Consider the following 22561-nt stretch of genomic DNA (forward strand, 5'->3'; position numbering starts at 1 on the left):
TGAACGTCTTCTACTTTGCAGGTGACAGGTGGAGTATCTGTCATTCCGTCGACGCAATAAAGGTCAGAGCGTTGCTCTGGAGTGAAACTCAGCCCCAGACCTGGGCTGAACAAACTACCGGAATGTGAAGGAGTTGGACCTGAAAATTGCATTGGTTACGTTTTAAAACACATCAGAACAACTAAAATAATGCATGCTTTTAAATTTGGAATGTAACATTTGTTACCGCAATTTTATACCAGTTGAATACAGTTGTTGATGTTACTGCATGTAATTACAAAAGTACGAGATTTTTTTAAAGTTGTAGTGTCTTATTGTAAATACACTTATGACGACTTTGGTTACTTTTTTAGTCTGTTGTTTCATAGAATGTTTGAAAATAAACTTGAAACTCTAAATAAATGTTTAAGTACCAGAACATGCTCGCCAGCATCATTTAAGGGACCTTACATTTGCATTGAGCGAAAACAAATATTTAACGAAGATTACCTTCTACAAACCACAGGAATCAAGTGGCAAAATAACATACTTAATAGAATATCCAACCGCAAGATGAAGGTTAATGGTGAAACAAACCACTCTAAGACATCTTCCCCTTGTTTAGTAAGGTCTTTGTTAAACATAAAATACTTTTAGCTAACAGACACGTGCTGATTTTGAAATATTTACTTCAGATACATTGTTATGATCAGTGTCGCACGTGGAGATTGTACAATGTCTTCGCACTAAATAACACGGAGCCCCGACCCCAGCTGCTGCACAGCTGCATTCACACGCATCCCCTGAGGAGTGCTGAAGTGCTAAAGAGGTCTCTGCGTCGGGGACCGAGCGCCGCGGATCGATTCCATTCGGGCATCAATACACCTGGAAGTGCGCTGAGGTGGTCCCGTCCTTCCAGCAGCGCAGCGTCTCGATGACAGCGGTTCGGCACAATGGACAGCTCCTCTCCCGGTCGAACCACAGGCAAGCGCACTCGTCGCAGAAGACGTGCTGGAGGGAGGGGGGGGGGAGGAGAAGGCGAGGGCAGAGAGCGCACACAGTCAGTCAGATCCGCAATTGTGAAGCTGCAGGAGACGTCCCGGTAAGTGAACGTAAAGTCACATCAACCACGCTGCAATATTCTCCACGCAGTTCATCTCTCTACACTAGGACAGAAAGCATGCAGGCGCAATTCAATCCGGGGGCGGGGGGGTGCACGTTATCTGCTGCAATTTCCCAGTCTAAAGCGTTCATCGTTTGATTAGAACTCCCAGTGCATCTTTTAAACAATACAACGAAACTCCAAGACTCGATTCCATGTTTAATTATCTTGCCTTGAATACACATAGATAGGCTGCACGCTAGCACAGTTTACGTTGTCCCATTATAGGTGTGATGCAGAAATGAAGTGCTCATAGACGTATGAATAACATTGTACGCTCTCACTCCACAACTGGGTTTCTGCTGAATGTGTTTTCCGAACACATCGAAGAAATTCACTTAACATGGCAACCGCACTGTTAAAGACGCAAAGCTAGCCCCAACTATGATCAACAAAAGCAAAATACTGCGGATGCTGGAACTCGTGAAATAAAAACAGAAAACGCTGGAAATACATCAGTCATTGAAGGTTGGCATGCAGGTACAGCAGGCGGTTAAGAAAGCAAATGGCATGTTGGCCTTCATAGCGAGGGGATTTGAGTACAGGGGCAGGGAGGTGTTACTACAGTTGTACAGGGCCTTGGTGAGGTCATACCTGGAGTATTGTGTACAGTTTTGGTCCCTAACTTGAGGAAGGACATTCTTGCTATTGAGGGAGTGCAGCGAAGGTTCACCAGACTGATTCCTGGGATGGCAGGACTGACATATCAAGAAAGACTGGATCAACTGGGCTTGTATTCACTGGAGTTCAGAAGAATGAGAGGGAACCTCATAGAAACGTTTAAAATTCTGACGGGGTTAGACAGGTTAGATGCAGGAAGAATGTTCCCAATGTTGGGGAAGTCCAGAACCAGGGGACACAGTCTAAGGATAAGGGGTAAGCCATTTAGGACCAAGATGAGGAGGAACTTCTTCAACCTGTGGAATTCTCTACCACAGAAAGTTGTTGAGGCCAATTCACTAAATATATTCAAAAAGGAGTTAGATGAAGTCCTTACTACTAGGGGGATCAAGGGGTATGGTGAGAAAGCAGGAATGGGGTACTGAAGTTGCACGTTCAGCCATGAACTCATTGAATGGCGGTGCAGACTAGAAGGGCCGAATGGCCTACTCCTGCACCTATTTTCTATGTTTTCTATGTTTCTATACTCAGCGGGTCAGGCAGCGTCTGTGGAGAGAGAAACAGAGTTAACGTTTCAGGTCCATGACCTTTCATAAAATGTATCGAACTGAAACGTTAACTCCGTTTCTCTCTCCACAGATGCTGCCTGACCTGCTGAGTACTTACATCATGTTCTGTTTTTATTGCACTATGAGCCCTGCTTCGAGCAGCACTGTGAAGTACAGCTCCAATGGCCCTATTCTCTGTTCTCTACTGATTCTTTACATATCATTTCCACAATTATAAATTGATTCTTAAGCACATTGCTTCATTCGATTTTTGTTATGTGTTGCGCTTCCCAATGATAAATGTCACTTTTCTATACCTTAACAGGGTTGTTGTCTGGTAATAGACCGACCGACCTCCCTCATTTGTAACAATCAGATTGATAGCTTATCTTGTATCTGCTGATCAGGTAATTAAAACCATCACATTTTGCTAGGGGGAAACTCCAGGTCAGTGCTGACAACGCCGGGCTTAATCATCAAGGACCGGTGTGCACACACACACAAATAATCCTTTCTATAACAGCTAAAAACAATCTAGGGTTTTTTGGTTCTTGTTTTTCTCTTCCCCTACCTGGCAAATCAACATCACAGGCTCTCGAAATTCTGCCTGGCAGATCGGGCAGATATCTCCGGCTTCGCTGCACTGCTGGCTGGTAGCTCGCACGCCACAGCTCTGCCAGAAGAGAAGGCAATTGCAGTGAGTGAGAAGCACAGCTTTAATATTGCTATTTTCCAACAAAAAAAAACATACAAATTGTGCCAATACTAAGGCTTGAATTTACAAAGCGCACTCATTCAGGGTCTCCCATTGTTTTGATACTTTTCAGTGTTGTGGCAGCCTTTGGAAAACAGCAGATGTAGTTGGGCCGACTGATGATAGACCGAAAATAAGACACTGGTCCCAGTAAGAAATTAAATCTAAAAATCAATGCGAAAGTTTCACTTTATGCAATAGAAGTGCGGCTGACATAATGCTAATTGTGCTGATAGAACACCAAAGAGACGCGTTCATAGTTCTGAAGTCAAGGGCCTTGTAACTTAATTAGAATAGACTCCGCGTCCAACCCCGTAACATAAACGCTCCTCTGGAATTGAAGATTACATCAGAAGCTGTAAAATTCACGCAGCTTTTAGTCTCAGCCATCAATTATGTTGTAAAGTTCCACAATCTTCCGCAGAGATAGTTATTTTGACTTGGTACAGATTATTTTTTGTTGCCCCCACTTAAAGTTTATTTTCTTCTTCATTATGTCTACTGTCTTACCACACTCCGTGTCCTTGTAACGACCTGCTCCCAGGCTTTTTGCCAATGCCATTTATCATCTCCCCCAGTTACTCTGAGAAGATAGTAGTGATTATTTTACACGGGCGGCTTGCTCGGCCACTTCAGAGGGCATCAAGAGTTAACCACATGGTGTGGAATTGGAATCCCATGCGGGCCAGATCAGGTAGGGATCGCAGATTCCCTTTCCTGAAGGACACTGGTGTACCAGTTGGGCTTTTACAATAATCTGACAGCTTTCGTGGTCGTTGTTATGACCCACAAATGACCAAATTTACTGAATGCAATGTCATAATGAGACTCCTGACCTCTTGAGTTGCTATTCCAATCCTCTACTACACTACCATACCTGTATTCACTTGTCCAGGATCGAGAGCAACATAACTGATCTCATCCTGGGAGAATGTGATTCCTGCTGCCTCGCTTCAAATCATATACTCAGGTTTAGGGAAGAGATCCGTCTGTGACTCTTCTGCTCATTCTCAGAGTTCTGCTCCCCAGCCCTTATATTTTAAATGGCCTGAGTTTGTGGGGCTGGAGTTTCCATGCACTCAAAGCAGCACTAAGTATATAAAAAGTGCAAATGAGGTCAAAGGAAACCATGGGCACTTCTTAAGGCAGGTCTTACATGGAACTGGAGTTATGGTCCACTTGGTGTTAAACCCCCAGCAGTGTGAAAATGTCTCTTCAGAAGAGGTCTCATTGCTTGGGAGTCAGGTTAGGACTTAACTCTGGAATTGTACTGTCACTTTTGTATGGCTGCAAGGTAAATGTTTCCTGTTCCTCCTGCTTTCTCTCATTATCCCTCTTTTCCTGAAGGCTGTATGTCATGCTGCGTATAATTGCACTGGCATTAATAGGCCTCCACTACCTTGCCCACTCAGCCACACTGCATGTGTGAGCATGGGCAGAGGGTTATTGGCTTAATAAACTGTTGGTGGCACCACAATCAATGCTGTCCACACATATGCCATTTCCAGCTGAAGTCATTGGATAGGAATAAAGCGATAGATCCTGGGGCTATTTGCAGCCCCTTCTTACTATAGGAATACTACAACCGGTTGCAGTAATCTTTTCTTAGCTGAGTTACTAACACTTAAATGTGACAGAGAAACATGCTCGTAAATACTTTATAACATTTAGTACACTTAAATATAAATGAAGAGATACAATCACAACTTCTGACTATTTTCCTTACAGAATGAGTGAGAGCTTGCGTGAAATGAGTGTACATAGTTAAAGATGCTTTTATGGATATGTTCCCAACTGTGCAATTTTGAGTGCATGTACACTGATTAATGCTCAACCTCAGGCTTCAGGTTTTTCTGTAACAGTAAATGTTGAAAAAATGTGTCTAAACACCAAATCTAGTTCAGAATATTGTTTCATTTAGATTTATTTTCATCATCTCCTTTAGGCATCTCTGTATCTTTGGTAAACTGTTGGGACAGAACACTTTCTGCCAATGTCTCTGCCAGTGCTTTCAATTTGACCTCCAGGTGTGTAGCAACAGCATGGGGTGAAGCACCCCTTGTATGTTCCCTTCCTCCCTGTAAGGAAATGTCTGGTTTCCACTTAGTACTTTTCCCTCTCAGAAATTGGTTATAAATATAGCTGATGGTGCAGAATGCTTCTGTAGATCAAACACAATTTACCTGAGATTTACACAAAATCTTCAAGGCCTTTTGCAAACCACCTATTCGACCACAGACATCCACGAACTGCAGCATTTTACAAAGAGAGAATATACTACTGGTCAAAAGAATGTTGGATAAATTGTCAAAGATAAGCAGAGTATACAATAAAATGATAAATTACCCATATGCCACAGGGGGTTGGGACATTTCCTCTGTTCATTATTTGTAGCAAAATTGCAGACTTAAATATAGAGGTACTTGTTTTTATTTGTTCCTGGGATATGGCGTCATTGGCAAGGCCAGCATTTATTGCCCATCCCTAATTGCCCTTGAGAAGGTGGTGAGCCGCTGCCTCTTGAACCGCTGCAGACAGTGAAGGTACTCCCATAGTGTTGTTAGCGAGGAAGTTCCAGGATTTTGACCTAGTTACAATGAAGAAACAGCAATATATTTCCAAGTCAGGATGGTGTGTGACTTGGAGGGGAACTTGGAGGTGATGGTATTCCCATACGCCCTGTGCCCTTGTCCTTTTAAATGGTAGAGATCGTGGGTTTGAGAAGTGCTGTTGAAGAAGCCTTGGCGAGTTGCTGCAGTGCATCCTGTAGATGGTACAAACGGCAACCATGGTGCGCCGGTGGGGGAAGGGAGTTAATGGTTAAGGTGATGGATGGGGTGCCAATCAAGCAACTGCTTTGAGCTGAATGCGGTCGAGCTTCTTGAGTGTTGTTGGAACTGCACTCATCCAGGCAAGTGGAGAGTATTCCATCACACTCCTGACTTGTGCCCTGTTAGATGGTGGAAAAGCTTTGGGGAGTCAGGTGAATACCCAGCCTCTGACCTGCTTCTTATAGCCACAGTATTTATGTCACTGGTCCAGTTAAGTTTCTGGTCTTGCTACAAATTTCAAACAGAGGAAGTCTTCTCCAAAAATGTAGCGAGATGTAAATGTTTCAAATTGCACCACTTGTTAATAATTACTTAGTGAAACTAGTCGTTGTCCTACAAAGATTATTTCTGCAGAACAATAGGTCTAAAAGCTGGAGAACTCTCAAAGACCCAAATGCAATAAATGTATTTTTATTCTGATTTCATGCATCATAATTGTAAAGAGAACAAATGCAAATTGAAAACAATACACCCCTTTGCAAACCACAAGAAACAAAAAGGAAGAAAATGTTTCTGTAACAAGTCATCTTCTGTTTGCTTCTGATTATTCACCTTGCAGAGACTGTACAGAACAATCAAGGTGCCTTCCAACAAGTAGCTATTGGTGGAGTCTCCTCCCATGATGCATTTGTACCATAGCTGGATAGGTATCAAGGATCTCAATAACTGGCTCATTTCTTCTATTAGAAGGTAGAGTGTTCCCTGCAAAAACAGTTTTAAATGGATTAATTGTGAATAAGACAAATTTTATATTTGCTTTTAAACCAACCACATACTTCTATTCCAGTGTCGTTGTTTACAGTAACGATAAGTGGAGGGAGTGCATCCGGGAGGGCGCTGAGCACCTCGAGTCTCATCGCCGAGAGCATGCAGAAATCAAGTGCAGGTAGCGGAAAGAGCGTGAGGCAAACCTGTCCCACCCACCCTTTCCCACCCACCCTTTCCCTCAACGACTATCTGTCCCACCTGTGACAGGGACTGTGGCTCTCTTATTGGACTGTTCAGCCACCTAAGGACTCATTTTAAGAGTGGAAGCAAGTCTTCCTCGATTCCAAGGGACTGCCTATGATGATGAGTTTTTCAGAAATGCCCTGAAAGTTCTATTCAGTCTACAGGTTTAAAATGGAAGACTGGACTGAAAAGGAGTGTTATACGGTGTTTTTAATATACTCATCACTCTAACGGTTGCTTTCAAACAATATAACTCGATTTTAAAAGTTTCTTCAGTAAATGCCTAACCTCGGTCCCTTCACTTCAGCTGGAGTGACAGACCCAATATTGAGTCTTACGTCTGTCTGCTACTACATCATGTCACTCCTGGAAAACAGATCAGGCTATGGGTGGGCAGGAGTCAGTCAATTCCCCTCATTAACAAATACCAACTGGGAAAGTAGCAGGAATGCTACTCTGCTATTTCTTAACCCAAATTTTCTCCCTTTCACTTCTTAATGGGGATAAATGGTTCATTCTTGGGTTGACAATCAGTAACCAGTGGGGTGCCGCACGGATCAGTACTGGGACCCCAACTATTTACAATCTATATTAACAACTTGGAAGAAGGGACTGAGTGTAACGTAGCCAAGTTTGCTGACGATACAAAGATGGGAGGAAAAGCAATGTGTGAGGAGGGCACACAAAATCTGCAAAAGGACATAGACAGGCTAAGTGAGTGGGCAGATGAAGTACAACATTGGAAAGTGTGAGGTCATGCACTTCGACAGAAAAAAAAATCAAAGAACAAGTTATTATTTAAATAGAGAAAGATTGCAAAGTGCTGCAGTACAGCAGGAGTACTTGTGCATGAAACACAAAAGGTTAGTATGCAGGTACAGCAAGTGATCAGGAAGGCCAATGGAATCTTGGCCTTTATTGCAAAGGGGATGGAGTATAAAAGCAGGGAAATCTTGCTACAGCTGTACAGGGTATTGGTGAGGCCACACCTGGAATACTGCGTGCAGTTTTGGTTTCCATATTTACGAAAGGATAGACTTGCTTTGGAGGCAGTTCAGAGAAGATTCACAAGGTTGATTCATAAGAACATAAGAATTAGGAACAGGAGTAGGCCATCTAGCCCCTCGAGCCTGCTCCGCCATTCAATATGATCATGGCTGATCTGGTCGTGGACTCAGCTCCACTTACCCGCCCTCTCCCCGTAACCCTTAATTCCCTTATTGCTTAAAAATCTATCTATCTTTGACTTGAAAACATTCAATGAGCCAGCCTCAACTGCTTCCTTGGGCAGAGAATTCCACAGATTCACAACCCTCTGGGAGAAGAAATTCCTTCTCAACTCGGTTTTAAATTGGCTCCTCTGTATTTTGAGGCTGTGCCTCCTAGTTCTAGTCTCCCCCACCAATGGAAACAACCTGTCTGCCTCTATCTTGTCTATCCCTTTCATGATTTTAAATGTTTCTATAAGATCACCCCTCATCCTTCTGAACTCCGAGGAGTAAAGACCCAGTCTACTCAATCTATCATCATAAGGTAACCCCCTCATTTCTGGAATCAGCCTAGTGAATCGTCTCTGTACCCCTTCCAAAGCTAGTATATCCTTCCTTAAGTAAGGTGACCAAAACTGCACGCAGTACTCCAGGTGCGGCCTTACCAATACCTTATACAGTTGCAGCAACACCTCCCTGCTTTTGTACTCCATCCCTTTCGCAATGAAGGCCAACATTCCATTTGCCTTCCTGATTACCTGCACCTGCAAACTAACCTTTTGGGATTCATGCACAAGGACCCCCAGGTCCCTCTGCACCACAGCATGTTGTAATTTCTCCCCATTCAAATAATATTCCCTTTTACTGTTTTTTTTCCCCAAGGTGGATGACCTCACACTTTCCAACATTGTATTCCATCTGCCAAACCTTAGCCCATTCGCTTAACCTATCCAAATCTCCTTGCAGCCTCTCTGAGTCCTCTACACAACCCGCTTTCCCACTAATCTTAGTGTCATCTGCAAATTTTGTTGCACAACACTCTGTCCCCTCTTCTAGGTCATCTATGTATATTGTAAACAGTTGTGGTCCCAGTACTGATCCCTGTGGCACACCACGAACCACTGATTTCCAACCGGAAAATAACCCATTTATCCCGACTCTCTGCTTTCTGTTCGCCAGCCAATTCTCTATCCATGCTAATACATTTCCTCTGACTCCGCGTACCTTTATCTTCTGCAGTAACCTTTTGTGTGGCACCTTATCGAATGCCTTTTGGAAATCTAAATACACCACATCCATCGGTACACCTCTATCCACCATGCTCGTTATATCCTCAAAAAATTCCAGTAAGTTAGTTAAACATGATTTCCCTTTCATGAAGCTATGCTGCGTCTGCTTGATTGCACTATTCCTATCCAGATGTCCCGCTATTTCTTCCTTAATGATAGTTTCAAGCATTTTCCCCACTACAGATGTTAAACTAACCGGCCTATAGTTACCTGCCTTTTGCCTGCCCCCCTTTTTAAACAGAGGCGTTACATTAGCTGCTCTCCAATCCGCTGGTACCTCCCCAGAGTCGAGAGAATTTTGGTAGATTATAACAAATGCATCTGCTATAACTTCCGCCATCTCTTTTAATACCCTGGGATGCATTTCATCAGGACCAGGGGACTTGTCTACCTTCAGTCCCTTTAGTCTGTCCAGCACTACCTCCCTAGTGATAGTGATCATCTCAAGGTCCTCCCTTCCCACATTCCTATGACTAGCAATTTTTGGCATGGTTTTTGTGTCTTCCACTGTGAAGATGGAAGCAAAATAATTGTTTAAGGTCTCAGCCATCTCCACATTTCCCATTATTAAATCCCCCTTTTCATCTTCTAAGGGACCAACATTTACTTTAGTCATTCTTTTCCGTTTTATATATCTGTAAAAGCTTTTACTGTTTTTATGTTTTGCGCAAGTTTACCTTCGTAATCTATCTTCCCTTTCTTTATTGCTTTTTTAGTCATTCTTTGCTGTTGCTTAAAATTTTCCCAATCCTCTAGTTTCCCACTAACCTTGGCCACCTTATACGCATTGGTATTTGATTTGGTACATTCCAGAGATAAGTGGGTTCACTTATGAGGAAAAGTTGAGTAGGTTGGGCCTCTACTCATTGGAATTCAGAAGAATGAGAGGTGATCTTATTGAAATGTATAAGATTGAGGGGGCTTGTCAAGGTGGATGCAGAGAGAATGCTTACACTGATAGGGGAGACTGGAACTAGAGGGCATAATCTTAGAATAAGGGGCTGTCCATTTAAAACTGAAATGAGGAGAAATTTCTTCTCTGAGGGTTGTGGATCTGTGGAATCCGCTACCTCAGAGAGCTGTGGAAGCTGGGACATTGAATAAATTTAAGACAGAAATAGACAGTTTCTTAAACAATAAGGGAATAAAGGGTTATGGAGAGCAGGCAGGGAAGTGAACCTGAATCCATGATCGGATCAGCAATGATCGTATTAAATGGTAGAGCAGGCTCGAGGGGCTGTATGGACTACTCCTGCTCCTATTTATTATGTTAAGGATACAACTTATACTGGGTACAGTTACACAGGGAACCATTGGGTTACTTTGTCTAAGTGGACACGCTACCTGTGAGTCCAGAACATTGAACCACATCTTGTCCTCATGCTATGTCCACATATGCATTATTTCCAACCAGGGTTACTACAGAGCAATCAGGACACTTTGGTAATTTCCTCTCCCAACTTGGGAACTCCAAAGGCAACTGTTGCATCCCTACTGTTGCTCTGGTTAAGGTGATTGAGTTAATGGAACAAAGACTACAGATCAAATCTGGAATTTCCTGATCAGTATGGTTCTGGATCTCACCACACCACATGGTGTTTTTGTATCCAGTGCCAGGAGAACATAAGAACATAAGAATTAGGAACAGGGGTAGGCCATCTAGCCCCTCGAGCCTGCTCCGCCATTCAACAAGATCATGGCTGATCTGGCCGTGGACTCAGCTCCACTTACCCGCCCGCTCCCCATAACCCTTAATTCCCTTATTGGTTAAAAAGGGAGAGGATGCATTAACTTTTTTTTTTAAAAAGGTAGTATATTTAGATTATACATTTTCAATTGTCAGGGTGCAGGTGGGCAGAACTGGCCATTCTACTGCAAACAGAACCCATTAATGAACAATATTACTTTAATGCCAACATTTGACTGATTTCTACACAAGAATAAGTAAAACTCTTCTACTCCAAATTTTCATTCTGTATATAAAAGTGAGTGGGGGAGTACATGAGTGATACCCCTTAAACAAAAATAGACAAAAGTAATATTGCCATTTAAGGATCATTTTCACAATTGCATTTTCTAAAGGTAATTTATGTGAATGTATGTGGCTACGTAAATTATTAAAATGTATTTAATTTTAGTAACTCTCCTGCTCTATATGGGCTAAGGGTTTCCAATGTAAGCAAATGAATAGTTTCCCTCCAATCTTAGCGCGAAGCACTCACAGGTCTGGTACAGATGGGTAGAGGCAGGATAACGTTCCTCTTTGTACTGCCCCAGCTATAAACCTTCATCCAATATCAGAAGCATGCCCCCTACTGCATCAATGTGACAATTTGTATTTCAAAGATCAGTCATCCTTCTCCTCTCTCCGTGATATGATCCATTTAGTGCCAATTCATGGAGAATTGTTCAATACTCATTGTTCAAAGCTCTGAATTCGTAACCACTGGGAATTGAGTTGAGTGGCCAAACTCACTTCAATTAGAACTCTTGCAGCTAGCAGAGAGAGATGCTTTTCATTCCAGTAGGCTGGTCTAGATTCAAACTTGTATCCCATTTATAAAAAGGCACCCTTTTAATTACTAGAGATGGACAGCCCCTGTGAGATTTTTAAAAATTTAATTGACAACTTAAAAAAAAGAAAAGAAAATAGAAATAAAAGTTTTGTTTTTATTTTTAAATTATTTTACAGCAGTGAAGCTTTAAGTTGATTTGGTTTCTATTCACTTTGGCCAGCATCACTGGTATAGAAATAGAATTATTGATTTGGGTCTAAAATTAAAAGTGAGGGACTTCTTTATTCAATAAAAGAACAAGTTCCATTTTATTTAACCTGTAAATCTAATTTATAGTTGGTTTTAGTTCGATTTGATAATTCACAATGATTTTAATAACATCCTGTCTCTAAAATGAAAAACTGTGGAAAACGTAACTAATTGACTATTTGAGACTAACACCACCAATTAAAAAAACTGCAAATGCCATAGATCTGGAAAAAAGTGCCAGAAACACACAGCAGGCATGTTAAAGTCTGAAAGAGATTAGTGTTGTTCTTACAAGGAGACCTCACCTGGAAAATTAATGTATCTTTCCACAGCACCTGGTGAATGCCACAAAAGACATCTTGCACCACTGTGACTCTGACTTGTCCCTCTTAATACTTCGGTTAACTCACTGCCTTCAGCGCTTTTAAATCGCTCAATTCTCCTCCAATGCCTAGTTATTGTGGTCCATCTTGACTGAATGATGAACTTGCATTTATATGATGCCTTTCACGTCCCAAAGTGCTTTAAAAGGTCAGTGACGTACTTTTGGAATGTAGGCTCTATTGTAATGTAGGCAAATGCAACAGCCAATTTGCACAGAGCAAGGTCCCACTAACAGCAATGTGTTAAATGACCAGATAATCTTGTATTTAGCAATGTTGTTTGAGGGATAAATGTTGGCTAGGACATTGGGAGAAAACCCCAGCTCTTCTTTGAATAGTACCACCTAAGAGGACAGATGGGGCCTTGGTTTAACATCTCAGCCAAAGTTGGCACTCCCTCAGTACTGCACTGAAGTGCTAGCGTAGATTATGTGTTCAAGTCTCTGGATTGGGGGTTTGACCCACAACCTTCTGACTTAGATGAGAGTGCTCCATTAAGCCATGTCTGACAAATTCACACCAGCTTCTCCTGGTTCCATTCCTATCTTTCCTAATACAAACTACTACATTTCCTCAAATGGTTTCCCATCTGATATGCCCCAGAGCTTCATCCTTGGTCCCACCCGATTTATCATCTACAGATTACCCTCAAGCAAAGGATCAGTTAGCACATGTTTCACCATAATATCCAACTCTAGCCCTCCCAGCCAACAACAACTTGTATTTGGATAGTACCTTTAATGTAGTAAAACATCCCATGGTGCTTCACAGGAGCATTATCAAATAAAATTTGACACCGAGCCACATAGGGGATGTTAGGGTAAATGACCAAAAGCTTGGTCAAAGAGGTAGGTTTTAAGGAGTGTCGTAAAAGGAGGAAGTCGAGAGGAGGAACGGTTTGGGGGCGAATTCCAGAGCTTTGGGCCTAGGCAGCTGAAGGCATGGCCACCAATAGTTGAGCGATTAAAATCAGGGTAAGCTCAAGAGGCCAGAAATAGAGGAGTGCAGATATGTCGGAGGGTTATGGGGCTGGAGAAAATTAGACATAGGGAGGGGCGAGGCCATGGAGGAATTTGAAAACAAGGATGAGAATTTTAAAAATCAAGGTGTTACTCAACAGGGAGCCAATATAGGTCAGTGAGCATAGGGGTGATGGGTGAATGGGACTTGGTACGAGTTAGGGCATGGACAGCAGAGTTTTGGATAACCTCAAGTTCACAAAGGGCCAGCCAGGAGTCATTAAAATAGTCAAGTCTAGAGATAACAAAGGCATGGATGAGTTTCAGCAGCAGATGGGCTGAGACAGGGGCGGAGTCGAGCGATGTTCTGGAGGTGGAAATAGGCCAACCACCATATGCAGCAAGGGGGCGCTACTTTATCTGACTTCCAATCTAGTCTCGAATGAGCTGAAAGTTCCTTCAGCCCACTTGTGCCCCTCTCCCTCTGTGACTGAGTCCCTCATTGTTGCCGTTAACACAAGAATTGATTTCTCAGACGCATGCCTCAGCAGCCTCCCCTTCCTCACCTGCAGCGTCATTATCAGAGACAGCTCCATGCCTCTGCCCTTTGGAACTCTCTCCAAATGCCATTTAGCATTGATATGTTTTTCCCTTCCTTCAAAAGTCTCTTTAAAAACCTATTTGTTTGACTCTGCGTCTGTCCTCCCCCAGCTTTAATGCTTCACACCAAGTCAGCAACCCCTTATAAAGCACTCCGATGTGCTTCAGTGTAAGCAGCATTATAAGAATGCAAGTTGTTTTTGTTTTTTCTTTTTTCAGATGTTGACAGATTAGCTCTGTAGAGAGTTCAGCATTTGGTTTATATCCCACCAATTAGCACCTTGATTCTTAACAACTGAATTTTTTCCCAAATCTAAAAAAGAGGAAATTTAGTTTCCTAATTTGACTGTTTGCTCGAATGGCTGCAACTGAAATATTTACAGGTATAAACACAAATTGCATCAAGAGCAGCTGCATCACAACAGTTGGCGTGGAAACCATGGCTCCTTGTGAAGATAGCATGATGTCACTGCAACAGGAATAAAAAGTCACCTGCTTGCCTTCCAAAGACCACGAGTCAAATTTGACACAGCCACATTCACGTGTCATCCTTTTCCCCCATGCCTGGTGCTGTAGGATAGGCTCTATGCTGCAACACCCAATAAAACAGCAGAGATATCTCATGGGACTTGGGGATGAGATCATATAACAAGCTGTCACTCTAATCTTCTGTGCTTTGAACAATTATAATCATTCATAGCTTTGGCATTTGTGATCTCATATCTCTAGGGAATTGAGTGATGTCAGTTCTGTAGCAGGCAGCCAGTGCAGTTTGCGTTTCTGGTTTGTGCAGCTGACAGCTTGGGACAAATATATAACAGCAATCATTTTAGTTCTAACATCTCCACTGCCCAATAGGCCCATTAATCTGGACACATTTTGCACAGTGAGGCTTTTAACACGGAGAATGCAGTAATAGAACTGCTTCTTCATTTACGAAGTACCCTTGCACAAAACGAGATTGAAGCAATAATAATCCATTAAAACCCAGCCAGTTACATAAGGCTAGGTTTTGTTGACATGACTCAAATGACTCATTCTATTTCCAGATGAGATGCCTAATTCAGACTTGAGAAATGCTCGGAAAAACAACCGCAGTAGTTTTGTTTAAAAAATATTGTTGCTACAATTAGGCTCTGCATCCTTGAGCTCGAAGAGGGAAAAAAAAACTGGCCGAGATTCCCCACTCCTGATTACAATCCAGTGTCCCCTGCTGGATAGTCTGTGTGGATGACAGGTGCAGGCAGAATCTGGCTTGGCTGTGATGGGGCTGACAGTTGAGCTTGCTGGCATTCACTGTCCAGACTCTAACATGAAGAATGGCCACTTGGGCACAGGATAGGAGGCCTGCCAGCACCCCTGGAACTGTACTCCAATATAATTAACTGTCCTCGGAGTGGGGGGTAAATCAGAGAGGAAACTGGACAAATAATTTTTTTTAAAAGCAGTATGTTTGCTTAATAGTATAGTTACCATTACATAGAATTTACAGCACAGAAACAGGCCATTTGGCCCAACTGGTCTAAGCTTGTTTTTATGCTCCACATGAGCCCCCTCCCACCCTATTTAAATCTAAACTGCTCAGCATATCCTTCTATTCCTTTCTCCCACATGCATTTATCGAGCTTCCCCTTAAATGCATCATGACCTCTTAAAATTAAATTGGAAATCATTTTTTTGTTTAAAAAGGCAAGTGCAGAGGAGGATATCATGATATCATGAAGGCAAATTGGGTTGGAGCAGTCTTTGAGCCCAGTGGTGTAAAGGAGCTCAAATTAACTCAGACTACAATTAGAGCTGGAGTACTCTGATTAATGGTTAGATCTCTACTGACACTAGCTCCACCAAGCAAAATCCCTCAATGATGTAATCAGTTCTTATGGTTTAAACAAATATACAGAAAAATAAATTAATGTTAAAGTCGCGTTAACTGTCAGTAACAACTTGACTTTAAAAAAAAGTTAGGTGGTGATATTCACTCTCTGGACATACAAGTAACTTCTGCAAAGTTGATCTAGTCAGTGGACTTTCTGCAGCAGAACTTCTGGTCCCTTTATATTATGGACTGCTTCCAATGGAAGCAGTTCTGTTTTACACATGACATTAGTGCTGGAGTCCCCTGGTTTATACTGTGTGGCAGATTTGGTGATAATTAAACAACTGCATATAACTTAACAGTTGTGCATGCATTAGAGTTTCCCATACACAACTGCTGTAAAGTTGCATTTGCAACTTTCCATTCTTGCCTTGGATTCACTGATGTCAATGGAAACTGGTTTGTACAAATTGACTGACTGCAGAGTAGTACTACATGCAGAATCAAAATGGTGGACCTTATTACAAGTGCTGCTGGTGTTGATTGTATACCTTTGTTGCAGGAGTCGCCCAGTGAACATACTTCCAGGGGAGGGTTTAGGGGTCTCTAGAACAGTAGCAAATGGACTTTTTATTCTGCAGGGGCTCCTTCAATTCCACATGTCTTCAGAACCAATCCTGTAAGGTTATGAGGTTTTAAATGCAAATAAAGGCTTCATTTTCTGTGAAATAATGTTCAGTGCCAACTTCCTTAAATTCCACACATCGGGGAAGATTTTGACTATGCAATTGTGTAAAATGGGCGAAAGCAAATCGGCAGCCTGTTTGACATCTCTGCCAATTTGTAGTTCCGTTGAATTAAAGTGAAAAACACAATATGCAGTAATCCAGAGCAGCAAAGCTTCAGCTGTTTATCAATATACGGAAAAGTGTTTGGGATAGGGATTTAAATTCATTGGCAATATCTACAAATTTTAAACATTTGTTTTGAACTCTTCTTATAATAATCAAAGGGCTCCCTGAACATCGATTAAGGCACCATAATGTAAAGAGTAAAAAAAGATGAGTGAGTAAATATCATTGCACAGCCAGTGCTACAAACATATTTTATGGCATTTTGAAGTACAAAAGAACCTATGTGGATGATAGAAATTGCAAGTCTCCAAATTTTGTACCTTGCACATATACAATTCTCTAGGCATGAGAAAGATACCAAGTATAATATAAAACAATGGAACATTGTGATTTTATTGAAGAAAATAAAATAAAACTAGCAAATGAAGGCATGTAATGAGCAAAGGTTCTCCTGTGCACAATAGGGGTTCTACTGTAACTGTTTTTCTTCCCCTTGCTATTTTAACATTTAATTGGAGCATAGGTGAACTTCCATAATAACATTGAGGGGAAAAAATTCCTGTTGGTAAAATTAGATGATTTAGCTGCAATCAGAATTGCAAAATATCTGGAAAATTAGCAAATGTAAACAATCTTACAATGCTATTGGAATACACCCCTTTTTGGTTCTGTATGCAAGTTGTGTCTGCTGCTTATATTTTCTGAAGTAGGTGGTGCACTGCACTCTTGCCTCGGAGTCAGAAGGTTGTGCATTCAAGTCCCCCTCCAGAGACTTGAGCACAAAATCTAGGCTGATATTTTAGTACAGTACTGAGGGAGTTCTGCATCGTTGGAGGTGCTGTCTTTTGGACGAGATGTTAAATCGAGGCCCCGTCTGCCCTTTCAGATGGACGTAAAAGGTCCCATGCCACTATTCGAAGAAGAGCAGGGGAGTTCTCGGTGACCTGGCCAATATTTATTCCTCAACTGTGGGACGTTGCCGTTTCTAAGTTGGCTGCTGCGTTTCCTACATTACAACAGTGACTACACTCCAAAAAAGTACTTAATTGGCAGTAGAGCGCTGTAATCTTCAGGTTACCATTCAAGATACAAATTACCATAGCATGCAGTGTAGTTTCAAAACTTTTAACCACAACCAAAATGTCTGTATTGAGAAAGTTTGCCAATTAAAAATCTATATTTAAGGTACCACTACTGAATAAACACAAATAATGAGCTTGTCAATTTTTTGGGGAATAAAATAACGTCACCCTGGATTTAATAGTAAGACAAAAAAGTCATTGTTAAGGTACTGTGTTTGAAAGTAAACAAACTTGCCACAGTGGTTTGCCTTCTAATTGGGAGCATCATTTTCATACAATTCCTCTGGCTAGCGCTGAAACAATTCTCCCTTCACCCTCCATTTCCAGCATGAACTCTCCACTTTTCTCCCCACCCCACTGTTCCAAGGTTTCGGCGGATCGGTTGGGAGGCATGGGACGTTGGAGTTGTTATGCATAGAAATATCATGTCACTTCGCATAAACTATGGCTTAGATGGTAACCTTGATGGGTGCCTTTATAATGAATGCAAGAATGAATGGTTTTGCTTAGAATTAATTTTCAACTATCAAATGTTGTGGGGGGGAGGGGGAAAAAAGAGAGGAATTATTTTCACAATAAAAATTCTCAACAATGAGGCCATTGTAGAATCTTATCCTGGAATAGCCCTGTAAAGTGTTTTAATATATTTCTGAATGTTTCCAGTTATAATAAACCTGTCGCTGCTCTATTTAAAAACAAGATTATTAAGATTATACATGGCATGCTCTTGGAAAGGAACTACAAAAGAATGTCAATGATGGGTTTGCCCTCCATATCTAAAAGGATGCAGCAACAGAACATCATCATCGTAGCTGCCTAGGTCCCAAGTTCTGGAATTCACTCCCTAAACCTCTCTGCATTGCTACCACTCACCTCCTTTAAGACGATCTTTAAAACCTACCTCTTTGGCCAAATTCCTGTCCCAATATCTCCATTTGTGGCTTGGTGTCAAATTTTGTTTGATAATGCTCCTGTGAAGTGCCTTGGAATATTTTACCATGTTAAGGGGCTATACAAATGCAGTTGTTATTCTTTCTGCTGTTCTGGCTTAAAGAAGACATGATCCATGATTTCAAACTCACAGAGGACCATGGAGAAATTGTGTGTGAAAGCACAATGCTAAGGCAGTGGCAAGTTAAATGTAACAGTGATTATTTTTAGTTTGTAAAAGAAAAGTAAATGTGTAAACAGATCAGCAAGACTAGTAGAAAGCAAAAGAAAACTTTCCCTCTGATTTTACTGCTAATCTGAATCTGTTCCCGTGCTAAAATTAATTTACAAAAATTAGACAAAATATTGCTCATTGTTCGGACCTTGTTATAGAAACAGTCAAGGGAAACTCATACATAATTTCCTGGGGAGAAGAGGATAATAATGAAAATGGAGTTCAGACCGAACATTTAGACCTGTCAGTTAGTTAAATGACACAAGGGCAAGATTTCCAAGTTTCACTACAGTACTGACAGAAGTGAATGCATAGCAGAGATTGATACAGGGGTGGAAGACCATTCAGCACATCCATCTAGAAAAAAAAAGACATTCCCACCATGACAGCATCTAACTATATTTTTAAAATTATTTCACAGTATTTGCTGCCACTATTCTACTGGAAGTCTATTCCCAATGTTGATCACATTGTGTAAATTTCCTAGTTAGAATATACCCAAGACTTGCAGTCTGCATCTTTTCACCTCTTCGTCTATGACCTAATCTGCTCTTGGTGTTGTCGCAGTAACGTCTCTAACCTTCTGTTCTCTGCTGTGACCCGTTTCTAACTTTGTCTGTCAACAACAACTTGCGATTATATAGCACCTTTAACACCAAGCTATACAAGGAGGCATTAGGGCAGATGACCAAAAGCTTAGTCAAAGAGGTAGGTTTTAAGGAGCGTCTTAATGAGGAGCGGTGGAGAGGTTTAGGGAGGAAATTCCAGAATTTAGGGCCTAGGTATCTGAAGGCATGGCTGCCAATAATGGAGCGCTTAAAATCGGCGATGTGCAAGAGGCTAGAATTGGAGGAGCGCAGATATCGAAGGGATGTAGGAGGTTAGAGACAGGGAGGAGCAAGGTCATGGAGGGATTTGAAACCGATGATAAGAATTTTAAAATCAAGGCATTGCTCAACTGGGAGCCAATATAGATCAGCAAGCACAGGGGTAATGGGTGAACAGGACTTGGTTCTAGTTAGGATTCAGGCAGTAGAGTTTTGGATGAGCTTAAGTTTATGGAGGATGGAAGATATTCCCATTTCCTTTACACCCCTCAATACTTGCCTCTTTAACTTGGTGATCTTATATGTGGCTACATCGTTCTCAACTCCCAGTGACTCAACCATGTCACAGATAGTTCATCAGTATGGAAGCTGATGCTTCTTGGACCCGCTCTCCTGATCAGCAAGGAATCAAAAATTATCCAGGCATAAAGATGCCCAAGAACAAAATCAGCAGAAAGTGGGAAATAGCCTTCATTAGAAGATACCACAATCGAAAACCAATAGTTTGTACAGCCCTAGATCATTCAACATCTAGCCTGGCCACTTCATTGATCTTCAATGACTAATTAGTCTCAATGCCGAGAGCATGCAGAAATCAAGCAGACAGTGGAAAGAATGTGCGGCAAACCAGTCCCACCCACCCCTTCCCTCAACGACTATCTGTCCCACCTGTGACAGAGTCTGTGGCTCTCGTATTGGACTGTTCAGCCACCAAAGAACTCACTTCAGGAGCAGAAGCAAGTCTTCCTTGATTCCTATGATGATGATGATATTGAGTCTAGCACTATCCACGAGCTTTTGATAATCCTCTTCACATTTATCTGCCTCTTAGTTCCTGTATCCTTCTCTCAAAGAACTTACTTCAACTTGATCAATATATATTATTATATCCGTTATGTTTAATAGATAGGGTTGGCAGAGAAGCGGTAAAGAAAATGTGCTCTGAACATGGCCTAAAATAAACTCTAGTTTTGCCTTATGTTCTGCCTCTTAAGCATTTATAGAAAGTTAAAGTACTTGGAGGAGGTCACGTACAGGTGCATTTAGCAACTTGTACAAAATATTTACAAAGACATGAATATATATAACGATGACACAAAATCTTTGAAGGGAACCAAAGCCAGAGCATAAAGAAGCAACAGGAACAGAGGGGCAAGAAAGTTACGTCCCTACAGCAGCTTGTGCTGATGAGACATGAAAGGTCTTTCAATCCAAATAATGACATCATACCTCACAGGCTGAAGAGCAGAAACCACATACTCTGTCCTTCTAATGTGGTTTCAGTAAATGCTGGGAAAACAAGAGTCGGGAATGGGGGAGGATGGGGGTGTCAAGTGACCTGAATTTAAGGGTGGCATGTGAGCGAGATTTATTGCAATTTAAACAGTCATTCAGACAATCCGACAAGGGCACGAACTGTGAAAGGAGCACAATTTGTCTTCGGCAGTGGTTAAATTGTTCATCTATCTGATGCTTTCTCCTTGTACTTTAATCTGTTTAATACAGAAAAGGTTAACAAAATCATGGAATCCATCCAGAACTCGTTCCTTTTCACATTCAAAATAACGGATTTATTTAAGTAATGAAAAGCTGCTGCATTCATTTATGGCGATCACATGTACTGTGTACGGGTTGATGTAAATCAATAAACAGACGCTGCAGAGATTTGTCTTGCATGTGCTGATATATATTAAAGCCTGAACACTACACATCACTGTTTGTAACACTGCAAAAAAAAAAGCTGCAGCTTTTTAGGGACTTGTCTGTATGATTGTTGCATGTGTGCCAGCTGCCACTTTGCTTGCCTTATATGCACTCCTAAAAAATACATTTATGCAATAATAATAAATACGAGGGCGGTAGAATCCCCCCAAAACTCTTATCTATAATTTTATCATGGTCTATTTCCAATAGCTAAAACAACTTTCCTGTCAGAGGCCTGCCCATGCTAAAGTGCTATGACGTTGTGTACTGCTCCATTCCCGGAGCTGTGAATGTATTGCACCTTGCAAAGCTGATTTTTGATGTTTCGTGCATGTACGAGGTCAGTGCTCCTTGATGTCTCTTTGGGGGTCTCTACGCACGTGCGAGACGTCACAAGATCTCAGTATCACTTTGTGCAGGCATGATGATAATGCGCTCCGTACTTTCCTGTTCGCTTTCCCTCCCCCGGCCAAAATACTCCTCTAGCTGCAACCACTCAGGTCCATGATCTTCCTCCCGCTCTCAGATCTCAGTGCCAAATCTCTTGCTCTCAGCCAATGCAATGGACCTCACATTCATGGGCCTGAACGCCAGGTGTCCATACCAGGTCTACAGCTACTCTGCTCTCAGTGCTGGGCTAGCTACTTCCCATAACTAACTCGACTGCACTTTCAAAGCCTTGTTGTAAACATTCAACCAAGCAAATTTTGCAATCAAAGACCTTGGTTAGGAGAAAGTCATGGAACAAACAGTCAAGGACATCATATGAAACCCCACAATCCAATATTTTTCAAACATAATCTCTTTAGGCATTTATAAAGTTTAACCTGCCCTGCTTTCACCCATTGATATATTTAAGGAATGTGAGGTTATCATTCATTACATTCTCAGAAACTTAGCTTTCTAGACTATAAAAAGTAGAAAAAAATAAGTCACTCATAGTAATATAATAAAGGGCCTTTCACAATCAGTGAGTAGCACCACGGGAGATCTACCGGTTAAGAGGACATTAAACACAAGCGCCAAAAATCACAATATCGTCACTCATTGCAGCAGAGCCGCAAAGAGTACAGCGACACATTAACCACAAACCGACAGTTAGAATATCCAAGCATTATTCTGTCAAGACTCATCCTCTGCAGTCAAAATATCCCATCCAAGTTCAAGAAAGAAGTTCAGAGAACAAAGTCATAAAAGCACTGAAAGACAGATGAAACCAGTGCAAAAGAGGGAAGAGAAGTGGGGAACAATGACTGAGTAATGGCAGTAAAGAACGTCCTGT

The 22561-nt window shown here is 41.6% G+C and overlaps 1 protein-coding gene across 1 annotated transcript in view; it reads right to left on the reverse strand.

The window, feature by feature from the left end:
• rnft2 (ring finger protein, transmembrane 2) overlaps nucleotides 1-22561 on the reverse strand; it is a 40155-nt gene continuing 17594 nt past the window's right edge. Inside the window, exons 7-10 of the mRNA XM_070887710.1 lie at nucleotides 6448-6597; nucleotides 5248-5313; nucleotides 2882-2983; nucleotides 1-990 (exon numbers count right to left, since the gene is read on the reverse strand). Coding sequence (XP_070743811.1) covers nucleotides 856-990; nucleotides 2882-2983; nucleotides 5248-5313; nucleotides 6448-6597 — 453 coding nt within the window. The 3' untranslated portion in view covers nucleotides 1-855. The remainder of the gene's footprint in view (nucleotides 991-2881; nucleotides 2984-5247; nucleotides 5314-6447; nucleotides 6598-22561) is intronic.

Source organism: Pristiophorus japonicus, chromosome 8 (assembly GCF_044704955.1).
Source record: "Pristiophorus japonicus isolate sPriJap1 chromosome 8, sPriJap1.hap1, whole genome shotgun sequence".
Lineage (NCBI taxonomy): Eukaryota > Metazoa > Chordata > Chondrichthyes > Pristiophoridae > Pristiophorus > Pristiophorus japonicus.